Source organism: Curcuma longa, chromosome 3 (assembly GCF_044706935.1).
Source record: "Curcuma longa cultivar G26 ecotype Majalengka, Jawa Barat chromosome 3, ITB_CL_G26_1.1, whole genome shotgun sequence".
In the NCBI taxonomy this organism is placed as follows: Eukaryota; Viridiplantae; Streptophyta; class Magnoliopsida; order Zingiberales; family Zingiberaceae; genus Curcuma; species Curcuma longa.
The window spans coordinates 17,741,895-17,759,240 of NC_133863.1; the positions used below are offsets into that span (position 1 = coordinate 17,741,895).

Consider the following 17,346-nt stretch of genomic DNA (forward strand, 5'->3'; position numbering starts at 1 on the left):
GCATCCTCATCGTCAAAACCTTTCTCTACTAAATCCCAAAGATCTTGAGATCTAAATAGAGTTTTCATTTTGATGCTCCAAAATCGTAGCATTCGCCTTTGAAAATGGGGATGAGAGGTTGAGAAACTCCATTAATCGCCATTGCAAGCAACTATAACACGTCAAACCTGGCGCTCTGATACCACTGTTAGAGAAATTAAGGAGAAAGATAATAGGAGGGAGATAATAGACAAGGGGATTACACAATAATATTTTTTTTCTCATTAATTCATTCATGATACGTAGCATATTTATAAGCTACTTACATAACACATTAAACCCATTAACTCCATAAATATACCCCACTAACTCAACTAATGAAGATACATTGAATTTAGACACTTTTCTTCTCACCATTACTACCACTAATTGCCACGTCATCAATCCATTAACTCCACTATTAATTTTGGATCAATTATCAACATATAGATGGAGAGGAGAAGATTTGAAATAATCTTGCCTTGACTTGTTATAAATATTGTATAGTTCAAAGATGAACATTAATGGGCACGTGGATTAATAAAGTATAAGACAATTAATTAATTAATGGATTGCATTGCCCATTCTAATTTGCTTCTATGTTGGCCAAGTAAACTAATTAATATAAAGGACGTGGAGGACTAAGTCAATTAGCTTTTAATTAGTAATAAGATAAAAGCAAGAAGTTAATTTGATGATTGAGGGGCAGGTGAAGACTGAGAATGTTTACCACTTCATCTCTATTCTCACGGTACCAAATAAATCAGAGCAGAGCAGGGAAGAATGTTTCAACTTTCAAGCCTACTTCTTCTCTATATAAACCTATGAATGCATTGCATTGCATTCACCACCACCAGAATTGCTAGCTCAGCTCAGTGATACAATTAATCAAAGACATGGCTGTTAAACTGCTCCTCGTCGCACTCCTCGCCTTGGCTTCCGCTCACGCTGTATTGGCTTCAGATCCTAGTCCCCTTCAGGACTTCTGCGTCGCCGATGACAACCCCAAAGGTGCATACCATAGCTTTACTCCTCCGATCCTCCCCCGCCAACAAGCAAGCGTACGCATGCATATGTTTACCAATCGGACCTTAATTAATTACCTTTTTGCAGTGTTCGTCAACGGCGCCGTATGCAAGAACATGAACGACGTCACAGCCGACGACTTCTACACTTCTGGCCTCGACCAGCCCGGCAACACCAACAACAATAATGTCGGCTCCAACGTCACCGCCGTCAACGTGAATAGGATCCCCGGGCTGAACACCCTCGGCATCTCCTTGGTTCGCATTGACTACGCGCCTAATGGGCTCAACCCTCCTCACACCCACCCTCGCGCAACCGAGATCCTCGTCGTGTTAGAAGGAGAGCTCTACGTGGGCTTTGTGACGTCCAACATCGGCCAAACCAACCGCCTCTTCACTAAGAATTTGAAGAAGGGCGACGTCTTTGTGTTCCCCGAAGGCCTCATCCACTTCCAACTCAACACGGGCAAACACAATGCGGTTGCGCTCGCCGGTCTCAGCAGTCAAAACCCGGGCGTCATTACCATCGCCAAGGCTGTGTTCGGATCGACGCCGCCCATTTCCGATGATGTGCTCGCCAAAGCTTTTCAGGTGGACAAACGCCTCGTTGACTGGCTCCAAGCTCAACAATGGACGGACAACAACAACTAGCAACTTCCACTTTCTCAACAAACCCTCTCTCACTCGCTTAACTGCTAATAAATCATCTGCATGCATTCATCGTTGTTACTGTACGTTGGAAATTAATTGTGTTGCTTTATTGTTTGAGAAAGGAAATGAATAAAAGAAGGGGAAAACAATCATTATTTATCTATGAATGTTAACAACTATCATTTATGCTAGAATTTGCATATACTATCTTTCAACAAGAAAATCATACTTTTTTTATTCGACCCATCTCACATAAATCTTATCACTTCAACAAATACTATTTGGGATCTAAGTATCAAAACCAAGATAAACTTTTGAATTTCCATTGACGATATCCTTTAACAATGAAAAAATCTTGTCAATGTTCATATTGCTAAAAGAATCGTTGGAGCTTACAAACTAGAAGCTTAACCAATCAAAAATTCTCATGGGGAAAAACTATATATCACCAATGACAAGACCTTCTCATTCATACATATTGTTGGATTTAATTAATCTTAATCCAATAACTGGCTCTCATCTAGTATGTTAGCCAGCCTAGTTGGGTGGCCCTAATTTATGGTAGTTGGGTGGCTCTAATGGATGATGCATCAATATTACGACAATGTAGGTCACAATTAATAGTTACTCAACAACACCCTTTTGAGTATCAACGATGCACTATTTTGACAAGCAAAGTTGGCTGCTTTGATGTTCACTTCTTGCATGGTAACACAGGTGAGAGGGCGTCGACGAAGGCCAACAAAACTCCTTCGATGCTTAAGTCAGGTTCATCTAGTCATGATTCGCTTCTTGCATGGTAATCGTCGCTCTAATTGTCATGATTAGCACTAGAGATAGAGTGCAAGCATTAATGGCCAGGGAGACAAGAGTTAGACCATGGATGATGTCAGCAATTTAGGGGAACACAACCTTGTCCATCCAATCAACCACTCAAAGTGTTATGCCTCGTCGTGCTGACTAATTTGTAAGGAAAGGGATCACATCAGCATGGGAGGTGATGACAACCCTCACCGTTGATTGCGCACACAAAGCGTCTGATCTGAGAATTGAAGACCTTGTTCATGGGTCTTTGATATGTGGCTCTTATATTCTTCAAGTCGAAAGGCATAACCCATAACAGAAAGTACCATCAGCTATTATAAAACTAACATTATCTTACTCAATCTTGGCTAGGGGAATTTTGATGATACCCTTAGTAGGTGTCCATCATTGAAATGAAATCATATTTAATAGTAGAGTCCTCTAATTGATCAATCTGAAGTAGGGGTAGTAATACTTTGGACAAACTTTGTTGAGATCCTAAACCCCTACGCATATCTTCCACTTGCCGAAAGGCTTGAGGATCAACACCACATTAGATAGTCATGTAGGAAAATATACTTTTCGAATGTGCTTGACTTCCAACAACTTTTTTGCATTTGCCTAGACAACCCAATTTGCCTGGACAACCCAAACGCTTGAATTGTTGCCTCTTCTGTTTTACAACTTGACTTGTAGGAAGAAAGATGAGATGGTGCTCCATAATGTTAGGAGAGGTCCTGACTAGATCCCATGCTGACCAGACACTATTTTTGGTGAGGCAAGAAACCAACTCTTTCTTCAAACTAGGTTCCAATCTAAGGGCAACCCAAGTGACCTTGTCATTACACCCAAGCATGATGGGTACTAACTTGAGTTCCTTGTCCACCATGAAAATTATTGATGCCTCCTACAGTAAATGAACTTCGTTACTCATACTTCTCTTTGCCTGGATTTGCTCAGCATCATTCTAGGCTCCTTTTGATTCTTTCATATTATTTTTACTTAACACTTAGGAGCACATTGTTGATCTCCTCTTACCTCCCTCACTTCCTTCCCAACTGACAACATGATCTTCTAGTGATAGGGGGAGGCTACTATAGTTACTATATGATACTGATCTTGGTCAAAAACCCACTACAAACCCCAGCAAAGGTAGTAAGATACCTAACCAGAGTCAGCAATCACAACCCCCATAGGTAGACAACTCAATTCAGGACAAACTATCACTTCTGGATACTAAAAAACCAATTACAGCTACAATAGTAAACTAGAAACTGACACAACAACACACAGAAAAGGCAAGACTCCAAACTATAGTTGAGGAAATAGATATTGGTATGCAAGAAGGGGAAAAAGCCCTTGGGAAATAAGGATTAGGTCCAGGACAATCAGTAGGAAACCAACAACAGCTAACACCATACTAGATCAAGAACAATATGATGATCAGCAATATTAGCAGATGGGGCTAACCAAACCCCGGCCCTCATCACTGCTTTGCTAGCAAAGGATTGGTACCAAGGCAAGGGTAAGGAAAGTAAGGAAGCAAAGGGGAATAGAAAGGGGGCAATCAAGTGTCCAAATAGAGAGAGACCTCGGTACACAGATGCAAACATAGCTACTAGGCAGATTGTGGATAGACATTGCCAAACCCATAAAGAGAAACAAAAGAAAAATGAAAACCCAATAAAAGGGAAGCTACAAGCCTCAATCATCATGAAGATAGGAGCTTGGAATATACGAGGCACAAATAAGGCCCTCAAACAAAGGAGGTGACCAACCTCCTTTTGACCCAAAGATTGAGTGTGTTATGCAGCATAGAAGTCATGCTCACCATGGTTGCTTTTTAAAAATTGAAAACAACCAAATTCCAAAATTGGCACATGGAGCAACATGTTGGTGGACTTACCAGAAGTCGTATGCTCCTGACATACAACAATGGGAAGAACAATATGTCTGTATCCTGATTAAATGCAACACCACAAGAATCACATATTGATGTGGGAACAAAAGCAATTTTAATCTTTTTTACTATTTTATCGAGTTAGGGTTTAGGGGTATTGTCATCTTTCATAAGGTTAGGGTTTGAGTCTATTTAAACTATTTGTTTAGTTATTTTTGGGATAATTTTTTATCAAAAAGAATTTGTGACCACGTTGTTTCTTCCTAAACGTCGAGTTTGGTTCTCTTTCTCCTAGTATTTTTGGGTAGAATTAACAAGTTTCAGAAGGTTGCTTCCTGTATTCATGTACAAATTAATGGATTCAATAGTTAGCCATTGCGTCAGTTGGTATCATAGCCAAGTTGATCTTGCATAATCATGCTACCAAGAAGACAACAACGTGTCGACTACACTTTTGATCGTGATATGGAGCAGCAGTTTCAAGAGATGATCAATGGATGGTGTAACCTATCTATAGATCAGGTAATAGAGGAAGAGAACATTTTTTATGAAGAGGAAAGAGTTAAGGAAGATGTGGATTGACAAATCAAAATAATCGGTGATCCAATTGATGACGATGATGAAGTAGAAGTTGTTGATGAAGTTGGTATGGATCTTCAAATTAAGAAAGAAACAAAACAAACTAAAGATGTTGATATGGATGAGCCTCAAGGTTCTGACAATGGTGAGGATGAATTGGAGGATTATACTGCAAGATGTTACCAAGTGTTAGTTGTTGAGTAGGTCGGACTCTCTAGAGAACTTCAATTTCCACCAATATATATAAAGGAGAGGCTGGATTTTTCTTGTGCCCTTTTTGTCCCAAATGGAGAGCTTGTTGCTAACGCTCATCATGTCCCAGTTTATCTAGGAGCAGTATGTTGGCAATTAGAATATTGGGCCAACGATCTTCGTGAAGGGGATGTTCTTGTTACTAATCATGCTTCGGCAGGCGAAAGCTATCTTCCTGACATAACTACATAACTCCTATTTTTGACAATGACAAATTGGTTTTCTTCATGGCCAAATGAGGACACCATGCAGAAATTGGTGGGATAACTCTAGGAAGCATGCCACCATTCGTAAAATCTTTATAGCAAGAGGGTGCTATGATTAAAACATTCACACTAACTGAAGGGGGTATCTTCCAAGAAGAGGGAATAATTAACCTGCTTATAAATCCATGTTTTGATGAAAATTCAAATAATAAAATCCAAGGAACTTATAGGATTCAAGACAATCTTTTTTATCTCCGCGCTCAAATGTTGCAAACCAGAGAGGCATTGCACTGATTAAAGAACTCATCAATCAGTATGGTTTATTAACCGTTCAATCATACATGAACTATGTTAAAAAAATTGATGATATGCCTGCCTTTTGGATAAACGTACACAATGCAATAATCTTGCATGAATCAAACCACCTCTAAGAAATATTTGCTAAGAGCATCACTAATAGAAACATGATGCTTTCAATTGACTCCAATTTATCTATAGAAGCGTAGCAGTTGCTATTAGATTTTGGCAAGTTAATGCCAGAGGATCTTCCTCTTAGGCTACCACCTAACACTTCTAACAACGTTTCTGATGATGATATGACCAGTAATTCGAGGGTAAATTTTCTCCACCTTGGGGAGAATGATGTGGGAACAGAAGCAATTTTAGTCTTTTTTTACTATTTTATCAAGTTAGGATTTTAGGAGTATTTTCATCTTTCACAACGTTAGGGTTTGAGTTTATTTAAACTATTTATTTAATTATTTGTAGGATAATTTTTTATCAATAAGAATTTATAGCTGTGTCATTTCTTCCCAAACATCGAATTTGATTGTATCTCTTGATATTCTTTCGTAGAATCAATAGGTTTTAGAAGGTTGATTTCAATATTTGTGCATGGATCAATAGATTCAATAGTTATCTACTGTGTCACATATGTAGTAACTTTTGCTTAAGGACAACTCTCCATCACCAATAAGAAAATTATATGGATCGAGATTCAACAAAATGATGGAAACATGAACTTGCCTTGGCTAGTCCTATCATGAATCCCGGATAAAGGCAAAAAGAATTAGTGAATGGTTAGCAGTTTATCGTACGAAGGCTTGTTCGACTATAGAAATACTGACTCCAACATGACACAACTCCATGATGCATTTCAAAATGAAGAAGTGGAGGTACATTTAGTAAATTTCCAGATTCAATCAACATCTGATTACTTGTAGATGCTAATATACTTTACCAAGAGATAGATGATGGAGGCATGTCCAGCAATGAGGAGCTTGTTGAACAAATTGAGTCAAGCAGGAGGATCCTCAAAATGTAACGATTTGAATATTAGCATTATTGTAAATTAATTCAGAATAAGTTAAAATTGTTTATTTTGTTACATGTATATCTCACTAATAATTTGAATATTATTTCAAATGCATATATATTATAATGTTATTGTATAGATATAAATATATTAGACCAGGCAACAAACATCCAATGGTCAGACTATCTTGCAGGTTGTTGGGGGTTGGTAAGTATTGGTGTTAGTAGTAATTTTCAATTCATACATTTTTTAACATATATTTAATATTTATATATTTTATAATGCAGTTTTACTATAGATGACCATCGAGTTAAAACCTATATATCTAGTAAATTTAGAGAGAATGTGTGTCTTTAATTCATACTACATGGAGGCATGTAGACGAAGGCATGTGAGATTTTTACTACCATGAGTTTTTGGTAAGTTATTTTTATTATCAGAAGTTATATTTATTTATACTAATTTATAATTTTTTTTTGCAAAAAAATATATCTGAGAGCCAAGGCATGAGGAGGTATTAAAGAAATATGGAATAATACTTTGTCAAACTGTACAAGGATCTACTATATAAATGCATAAGAAAGGGCGTAAGATCTTCTTTTATCCTAGTTGATATTTGGGATGTATGACAAACCATCTGGGCTACAAAAAGATGGCAGTCAAATTCAACGACAGCTTGAGCCAACAGAAACATCGAGCTGGCTGGCCCTAGCACCGATCGAATTCACAAAGCATACAGTTGGATCCCGTTCCATCATCGAGCGTGTCATAGACTTGGTGAATTTATAATTAATATATTTATATTAGAATTATTTAATTATTAATAATTTTATTTTGATTTAATTACATTATTTAATATTCAGGAGCGTGAGCTACAGCGACCTTCTACTTGTTGAGAGATTTTTACCAAGACACACAAGTCTAAAGAAGACGTACACATTTATCGATCCTCAATCGCAGGCATTATACGTAAGAATTTAAAATTTAAACTTATTTAACTATTAACAATGATTAGCTTTTCTAATTTTATATCTTATATAAATTTATTTTTAAATAGGATGAAATGACTGCTAGAGTTGCACATGCATCTTAGCTTGATAGAGAGGGAGGTGAGATGCAGACTCTCTCCACCGACCAGGTAAATGAGATCTATTATGATGTGGTCAGTGGAAGGAAAAAGAGCTCCACCCTCTACGATCTTAGGTCCCAGGCGAGAGTCGTTTATGATCGTGTAATGACCCCTAGGGTTAGGGGTCATCCCAGCGGATCATCTACTAGGGTAGAAGCCCTAGAGCAAGAAATCAAGCATTGAAGAATCGACTCCCACATTAAAGGAGGCATTTCAAGAGTCTCGTTGAGCCTAGTTGCAATACGAGGAAATTAAGAGGGAAATGCAGGAATTCATGGCTCACATAAGTCAAACGCCGCAGCCGCATGGCTTTTACTCTTAGGAGACTTAGGACCCTCACGACCATCAGGACCCTGATCAATAGCTACATGAGAGGTATGTTAACATTTTTAACATTTCTTTTTTTGTTAATTATCATTCATGAACATGCAAATTAAATTTATTAATTTTCATAATAGATACATATCCTTGTTTTATTAATAACCTATCTTATTATATTTTGTACAGGATTCGATACTACTAGTTGGATATTTTAGATATTTCATAGGTTGTGATTGTATTGAGACATTTGATATGTTATGATTGTATTCATGTTGGGATCGTCTCGGTACAATGCGCGTGTTTACACATTTCACAAACGTGGGCGGCGAAAATAAACTAATAATTAATAGTAATTATTACATCACATACATGCATAGATAGGAAATAATAGAGTACAAGGCATGACAAGAAATTAAAATTTTACAGAATAGTAAATATTCTACGCGCACCTTATTGATGATGTTAAGTGAAGTTAGCATCAATCGAGCGGTCCTTGTAGAAGTCCCGCCTCTACTGGTGATCCATGCCAAGCTCTTCTCTGGATGGCTTCGGAAGCCACGAGTCATGTCATCATCTTCGGTACTAGTCGATGATCGATAATGATTGATTCGATAGAAAAACCTTATTCCAGAAAATACGCAACAATGTTTGTTGTGATCATTTTTCTGGGGTTTTCTAACTATCACCAGAAATTATATTCCTGATGTAGTTTTTGGTGGTCAACCTTTGACCATCGATTTGGGACAAATGATCGAAACCTTTCCGACATTGATGGAACGTTCTCTGGAAGCTTGTGAAGCTTCCAGCAACGACCAATCCTGGCGACAATCCGATGGGAAAACTCCCCGCAACAACTCCAACAGTAATCCTACATTAGTGGCCGGTGGCAGCCCTTCACAAAGGCTCCGGCGGTTGAACATCGGGGTTCAGCGGCTTCACAAGCCGTCGACCGTGGAGGCAAGCTTCAGTGAAGGGACGACTCTTGGGATGTCTTCACCATGGATAAGCCAAAAGAAGGTCGACGGTCCACCACAGCTCTGATCAACAGAGCAACCGGAAAGAAAACCCCACAGAAAAATCTGCGGCCAACCATCCTTGTTTCTCACTCTCACGAACAGGGAACGACAATAGCTTGGTTAAGCTTTAGCGGCGGCGACATCTTCTCCTCTTCTCGGAAGATGGCACTTGGGCTTCTTCGGTGGATGGCGCGACGCCGGTCTTCCCACGCGACCGGCAGAGAACAGAGACATGAGTTGTAATCAGGATTTTAGCCCACCTTCCAGTTGATAGTGCTAGGGTGAATAAGGCCGAAGGGCTAAGGCTTCGTTGATCCTCTTCCACACGACCGACAACAAACAGAGACACGACCGGCCGGAGCAGAAGTCGAGACCGAGCGGAGGCGGGATCGCGAGAACACTTCTCCCGATCCTTCCGTGCGGAGGCTAGGGTTTTCTCCTCTTGCTTCTCCAGTGGACGACCAGCAAAGCGAATTAGTCGACGGCAGGTACGCGATGAAGCGAAGCTACAGGAGCGGCTGTGGGTGGAGGGAAGAAAATCATAGAGAGGAAAAAAATAAAATCTAAACTGGATTTAAGTTTTAGGGTTACTATATCAAACTCGATTGAATCGGTACTCTAGCAAACCGAGTTTAATTTTGGTTCAAAACTAAATCGCTTGGTTCACTAATCAACGAACTCTGATTTGACCCAAACTAGTTTTGTTCATTTCGTCTTCATAAGATGAAACTCCTCATCTCTTCCATTTTGCCAAAATCTCTTCCATCATGAACCAAACTAAGTTGGTTCAATTTAGTTCAAACCAAATCATTTGGTTCAATAACCAAATCACCTCTGATTTGAACGAAATCAGTATCATTCATTTTGTCTTCATAAGACGAATTCCATCATTTTGTCCTTTGTCCGATCTAACCAGACTTTATTTCTCTCGTTCTGAGAATCCAATTCTCATACTCGTTTTAAGTCATTCGAATAACTTGTAGTGTGTGTGACTCAATAGGTTCCTGGTTATGTTTCTCGTCCATAATTAATCATTAATTACGGAACAAGAGTGGCACCTATTAGTACATCACGATCTCCAATTGATCAAAAAATCAACGATTGATTCTAGAACATTTCTAAACCCTTCAACAGCTCCAATGAAAACATGCTTCATTCCTTTCACCATCTTATACCTGCTTGGTTCAAGACATGGTCTATATATGTCAGCCCCCATTAGGGTGTGTAAAATACGGAAGGAACAAAAAAAGGTTATTGGATTCGGGTTTAAACCCGTTAACCCATAAGGAATCCAATAACCCCACGATGTTTTTTCTCCCAAAAATCACGACTTCTTTTCTCTCCCACCTACCGCGAGCCCTCTCCTCTCTCGTAACCGCGAGGTTTTCCCCCTTGCCGCGACAACTTCCCTGGTTCGCATCTCCTCCTCTTCTTCTTCGCCTTCTCCTCCTTCCGTCGTTCACCGCAACCCTAGCTGCCTTCTTCTTACTTCTCCCTGAGCGACGGCCACGGCAAACCTCGGTCATTGTCTCTTCCCTTCTTCTGAAATAGAGTTGTCCGAGCGCCGTTGCGTGGAGAAGAAACTGACACTGCTTTCCCCTCCCTTTCCTCTCCCCCCTTCTTTCTCCTTCGGCGATTTTCTTTCCAGCCGCGACAAAGGGAAAGGGTGAGATCAAAGTTTTTCCCCTGTTCTGGTGATGCCAGATTAATAGCTAAGTCACCACGTCGCCATCTTCGCGCTCTGGATCTCGCCGTTCGCAGCCAGAGAGTTGTCGCCTCCGTCGCCGTTGAGCAACGGGACTGAGGTGAGGTCCTGTTTCCATTTAGGTTTTGTTTTTGCTTTGGAAATTTGGCAGTATGAAGGTTGAAGGGAGCAAAATAATTTATGAGGTCAGATCTTGTATTTAATGAGTGATTAAAAGTATTACTGCTTTGGAACGAAACCAAACAATTTGTTGCCACCTCCTCTTCGAACTATCAAGATCTTTTAAGGTACACTAGATGCTTATTTGTTTTGTCATTATGCAAGACACATAATATCTTCTATCATGATATTGCAATCTGAATCTGTGAGATGAAAAAGATATTGGTGCATGGTGATGAGAACAAGGAATTAATAAGTTGGAAAGTTCAAGGTTAAAAGGGAATTCATTTGAAGTTCAAATTATTAGTTGATAATTCTTCTAATTTAGGTTTCATATAGTTTGGTATGTTTGGATTAGTTTACTCTGGGTTAGGTTAATTTGGATGGGGTTGAATAAATATTAAAATTGGCTAAGGTTTTATTTGATGGAAAAATATATATATACATATCATTATATTTAGGAAAGTTATTTATTTTAATTACAGGACATTGACTTGCTACTGGATTTCTGGACGGAGGTTTTCCTTGCTGATACGGACTACATTCGGAAGGCGGGTATCTCGACTTATCTCTTTAGATATGTCATTTAGATGTGTGTGGTTTTGTTATTACTAGTAGTAATTTTTATGTTTTTATATCTGCCCTGGTATGTCACTACTTAGTATATATTGTATGCCATCTTTATTTGCTACTTGTTTAGGTTCTATATCTTCTTGATACTTGTCATATAAAATATGTTCATCAGATGTAGTGATATACTGTTCCTTACTGAGCATAGATTGGTAGGTGTTGCATACATTAGTGTCATGCACCATCCTTGCATGATTGCATACTAGTGATCATCGACTCCTTTGTAGTCTGAGTCCGTTGCTAGTTACATGATCTACACACACTGCCACTCACGGGTTAGTGGTACATCAGGAGGGTGTGTGTAGTTGCTCTGTCAGGGCTCCGCTCGACCGCTCAGGGGTAGTGGTGTCGCAGCGTGGTAGCATTACAGGGATCCCTCCTCCTTATTGTGAGATGAGGAGATGAGAGCTATGCTCCCCCATGTGATTTGTGATAGGAGGATAGGTGTACTCCGCCAGCATCCTGTCCACTCGGTCAAGCAGGAGTAGTGACGGCAGAGTGCACAGTTGTCATAGCCCTACCCACTCGACCTCACCATTGTCGGTGATGATAGCTTATTATACATGTCTGTTAGATATCCGTTGAGTTCTTCGAACTCATTCCGTTGGTTTCATTCTTTTCAGGTTGACGTCTGTATGGAGAGCCGCGCTGCTAGTCCCCTGTTGAGATGACCTTGACTATTTTGGTTTTGCTATGTTTTCAGTGTTTTATGTGTTAGAGCCTGTTTTATGTCGTATGGATTTTCTTATACATGTTCGGTTTTAGTGTGCATGTTATATTTACTGGTTGTGGCCGTGTGAGCCTTATTTACATAGTTTAGTACTTGTTATGTATTTTTGTCATGTGTGGATTGTGGCGGGTAGACCTTATTGTGGCCATGTAGGCCTTATGACATATATGTATTCAGGGAATTACAATTGTTACAGGGGAGATATTGCCAAAATTTTTGGACAACCGTCTCCCGGGGCATGACAAGGTGACTACGTCACACCTAGCCCAAGCTAACTTTCTTGTCTTATGGATTCAAGTTACTTGTACATGTATCCAAGAGTACCGTACTCTTGACATGTAATGCTTTGACCAAAGACTTTTAGTAAAAATCCTGACAAGCGGTCGTAGGGTATACGTCTCCATTTTTCAAGGAGCGGTGAATCCTCTATGGGCTATTCAAATACATTTGGACACTTTGACTTATACCCAATCATTCTAGGTCCACACCTCCTCGGAGATGTTTGCTTAAGATGTCAAAGTATAAGCCTCCATGACCAAGGTGACTTGAATACTATAAGTCAAAGGAAACTCGCACTTAAGCTGCACTGAGATCTTTATTAACATATGTATAGAACCATATGAAATCTCAAGCCAGGTCACTCCAATGAACTGGTTACCTTTAACCAACATCCACGTTTAACTCTCAACATCCAATGTCTCCAGCTAGCGAAATCAGTTGCTTGGCTAACCAAAGAATTTAAACGTACTAGTCTCAACAGAATCGATAAGGTCTGTGCTCATCAATTCCTCGATTAGGGATTATTTCAATACATTCATAATTGCACGTGTAGAGATGCTCACTAGTTGTAATCCAATCACAAATTCTTTCATGCTATGAATCGTATTATGGGCATTCAGTAATTGAGTTTAAGATCCAATCAAACACATAGAAAATGTGCACTCAAATAGTGAATTACTACTTATCTAATAAATAGTATAATCGTACGGCGATTACCGTAGGGCATCCCTCAAATCTAACAATTCAGATATTTGATATTCACTGATTGTATTGAGATATTTAATATTTGTGATTGTATCATGATTTGATTAGTTTAACTTGAGATATTTGAGATATTGGGTGGATTCATTTGTTATATTTGGTATGTTGTGATTGTATTGTGATTGTGATTAGTTTAACTTGTTAGATTGGTTAATTTATTGTATCGTGATTGGTTAAGTTGTTGTATCATGATTGGATTGGTTTAACTTGTATCGTGATTGGATTAGTATAACTTGTATCGTGATTGGATTAGTTTAAGATATTGAATTTATTAAGTTGTTCGATTGGTTAACTTGTTGTATCGTGATTGGTTAAGTTGGTGTATTGTAATTGGATTGGTTTAACTTTCATTGTTATTGGATTGATTTAACTTGTATCGTGATTGGGTTGGTTTAAGATATTGAATTTGTTAAATTGTTGGATTGGTTAACTTTTGTATTTTGGTAGTTAATACATTGTTAGGTTTGTGATTGTATTGTTGTTTATTGAAGTGTAATTGTATTGTTGTGAAATGTATGTAATTGTATTGTTGTGAATTGTATTGTGATTGGTCGTGAAGTGTATGTATTGTCAAAACTATCGTTTGTGATAGTTTATGGTCATAGTTGTTAATGTAAATAGGGAATATATGAAAATTGATAGATGATGTGAAAATATACAGATATAGTGATGAAATTTTTTATATTTCGTCGCTAATTAGCGACGAAAATTCAATTCCGTTGCTAACTTTAGCGACGAAATTAAACATCCATCGCTAGATCAGGGATGGAATAGTATATTCCGTTTACGATCTTAGTGATAGAATTAAATTTCTGTCGCTAATTAACGACGAATATTAAATATCCGTCGCTAAATTTAGTGATGGAAATTTATTTCCGTTGCTAATAATAGCGACGACTATTTAATATTCCGTGTTAAATTTAGCGACAGATATTAAATATCCGTCACTACTTAGCGACGAAAATTTAATTCCGTCACTAAATGACGTTAGTGATCAAATTTTTCGAGACGAGAAAATTTCATCACTAATCAGTTGCTAACAACGTTTAGCAACCAATTAGTGATGAAAATTTCCATCGCTAATGTTGAATATTTTTGTAGTGATTCATGAACATACACGCAGATTAGTAATTTTTATAAACACTAATTTATTAATTTATTTTAAACTATTATATTATTTCTAACAGTGTTTTTTTGGCAAAAGAAATGGGGAAGGAGGCATTAATTATAGACACTTTCACCTGTACATTTCAAAAGTAAGACAAGTCTGAGACCGAGGATAGAGCTAAAGCAATTAAAGTTTGGATTAATCTTGGATCTTAATTTCTAACTTAAATTCTAATAGTTATGTACCAACTCTCTCTTTATATTATATGTATTTCTATTATATATAATCAATATTATATGTGTTTCTAAAATATTGTTATTGTAAATTTATTTTAATTTTTTTCTCATGATAATATAGGAGAAATATGATGATCTAGAGCTAATACAGAGAAGTTCAGGTGCTAGTAATGATAATGATGGATCTGAACTCTTTGTTGGGGAATAATCTGAGTATATGGCTAGAGGTGAGTGGGGGATTCAAAGCGAGAAGGATATTGGGGAATTGATTCTTTTAGCAGAACTCATAGAGTTATTGGTACATCTTTTTCTACCCCGCCAAAGTAAGGGCAACAATAGAAAATTTGACTAAAGAGGTTAGCAATTAAAAGGGGATAATATTACAAAGGGATTAAGAAATGAGAGAACTATGCTAACAACAGGACTTCATAATGTGACATCTTCAGTTAGGCTCCGCTACAAGTCAAATTCTTCCTAGTTCTGGTAATGACAGTGACGATGATGATGATGGTAGTGTTGGTGTTGATTCTTCATGATCTTAGTTGTGTATAAATGTTATTTTTCTTAGAATTAGTGTTTTTGAACATTTGTTATTTAATTGAGTTTGTGAACCCTTCATTTTTATATTATTGATTAGTATTGTTAATTTGTTCTGAACATGGTTGGTGAGATCAAAGAAGGCTATGACATTTGAAAATCCATGTCGGAAAAAGAAATCTTTAAATATTAAGTTTTGTGTTAATTTATATGATCTTTTTTCTTGTACAAAATGATACTTTTTGTTTGTTTTCTGATGTAGGAAAAGAAGAAGAAGCATGGAAGGAGAAGAAAGTATCTGTCGAGGACGACGATGATATTTTTTTGTATCTTGTTGTCGTTTTGAGACTGTTTGGTATGGGATATTTTTATTTGGATATGCATGATGACTTCTTAGATTGGAATATTGGATATGATGACTTATTTCATATTATTTAAGTTTGACATGTTAGATTAGAATGTATTATTTTGTATGGAATGTGTCTTGTATATTTGTTTGGAAAGTTTGTTTGTTTTGAATTGTACGACGATTATGATTTGTTTGGATTGTTGAAATGTGTTGGAATATTGTTGGAATGTTCTATCTAGGTGTGTTGGTTGAGTTTATCGTGTTTGTTATAAATAGGATATTTGTAAACATAATCAAATGCAGGAATGGAGAAGTTATAGGAAAAAAATATTACTTTTTATGATGAATTTTATAATGAATTTTTTGTTTATCGGTGGCTGTCGGAGAGGATGCAAACTGATATCAGATTGTTGATGCTAGTGTTCAAAACTATCTCCGTAAAATGATATTACTCCACTATAAGTGCTTACGGATAGTAGCAATTTGTTTCCAAGATACGACGACGATGTCTCAGAATACTAGCACTTCAAATTCTGAGACCAGTGAACTTTTTCATAGGCTTTTTAGACTCCGAATACATAAGATGAGATGAATGCTTCAAAGGATTAGTTGAAGATGATTCGATGAAATTTCCAACATCTAGAGGGATGGATTTGGATAGTCCAATCTGGAGGGTTGTAACCCTTCAGATCGTCCTTTAATCTCATCCGTCAGATCTAGAGGGTTTTAGCCCTTCAGATCCCCTTTTTCTCATCAACCATTGGATCTGGATCCAATGATCCATTCAATTTGATGCTTCAGATCAAGCCTCATCACCAGTGGTCAAATCATGACTATTCGCGATCCAACGCTCTAGATCGCATCACATGCGATCCATCACACCTCTTTGATCAACGATTGTCATTCGTTCGCCCAATCAGCAGTCTAGTCATCTCTCCCTGCCCATGTGGATGTCATATAGGCACTGCCACATTACATGTGAGCCTGACACGTCACTCGAGTATCATGTAGGCACTGCCACATCCACTGGAACATAAATTTAAGCTCTTCAATGCTTCTCGCGACGACGCAAAGTGTGCCAATAAAGCGCCCATTGCGCACGTGCGCGCATGGCGAGCCGCAGGCTCACAAGTGCGAACACCTGCTCGCCAATGAGAAGAGAGCACATGGGCTTTTGTGTTAACTCCATTAACACAACTACATTAATAAGGAAGGGAAGCCCATCAAATTTTTCCGATGTGAGACTATTCCCCATGTACTTCCTTATATAATATTAATTAACAAATAATGTTATTCTGAGCTGACTTTGAACAATTAATTTCTCATTCACCCTTAATCGATTTTGAGCAAATTAATAGTCTAGATCTATCTACGTGAAACGTAGATTTCAATTTTGAAGTCAATTTCGACTTTCATCGATTGATGACACCATGATTTTTTCACAAAATCGTATTGGCCCGTTAAGGCCCAATATCCAACAATCCCCCACATGAATGAAAATTAATGCATGTATGCATGCTGACACTTTACAAAAGTTCAATCGATAAGTCAATGCATCGGGAGAGGTAGCTTGTGGCTTTGAACCTTCCATAGTGGAATGTTATCGAGTATACTAGACTGCGCAGTGAACGTGAT

The 17,346-nt window shown here is 38.0% G+C and overlaps 1 protein-coding gene across 1 annotated transcript; it reads left to right on the top strand.

Moving 5' to 3' along the window:
• Positions 1–873: 873 nt before the first annotated feature.
• LOC141823473 (putative germin-like protein 2-2) lies at positions 874–1,788 on the top strand. The gene is made up of 2 exons (XM_074710760.1): positions 874–1,029; positions 1,132–1,788. The coding sequence occupies exons 1-2, from the start codon at positions 915–917 to the stop codon at positions 1,692–1,694; spliced, it is 678 nt and encodes a 225-aa protein (XP_074566861.1). The 5' UTR covers positions 874–914; the 3' UTR covers positions 1,695–1,788.
• The last annotated feature ends 15,558 nt before the right edge of the window (positions 1,789–17,346 follow it).

Bases quoted from the DNA above. Each gene is read 5' to 3' on its own strand.
- LOC141823473 (XM_074710760.1), top strand. From the start codon at position 915: ATGGCTGTTAAACTGCTCCTCGTCGCACTCCTCGCCTTGGCTTCCGCT. The intron at 1,030-1,131 runs GTGCATACCATA...ACCTTTTTGCAG, and splicing joins CGCCGATGACAACCCCAAAG to TGTTCGTCAACGGCGCCGTA.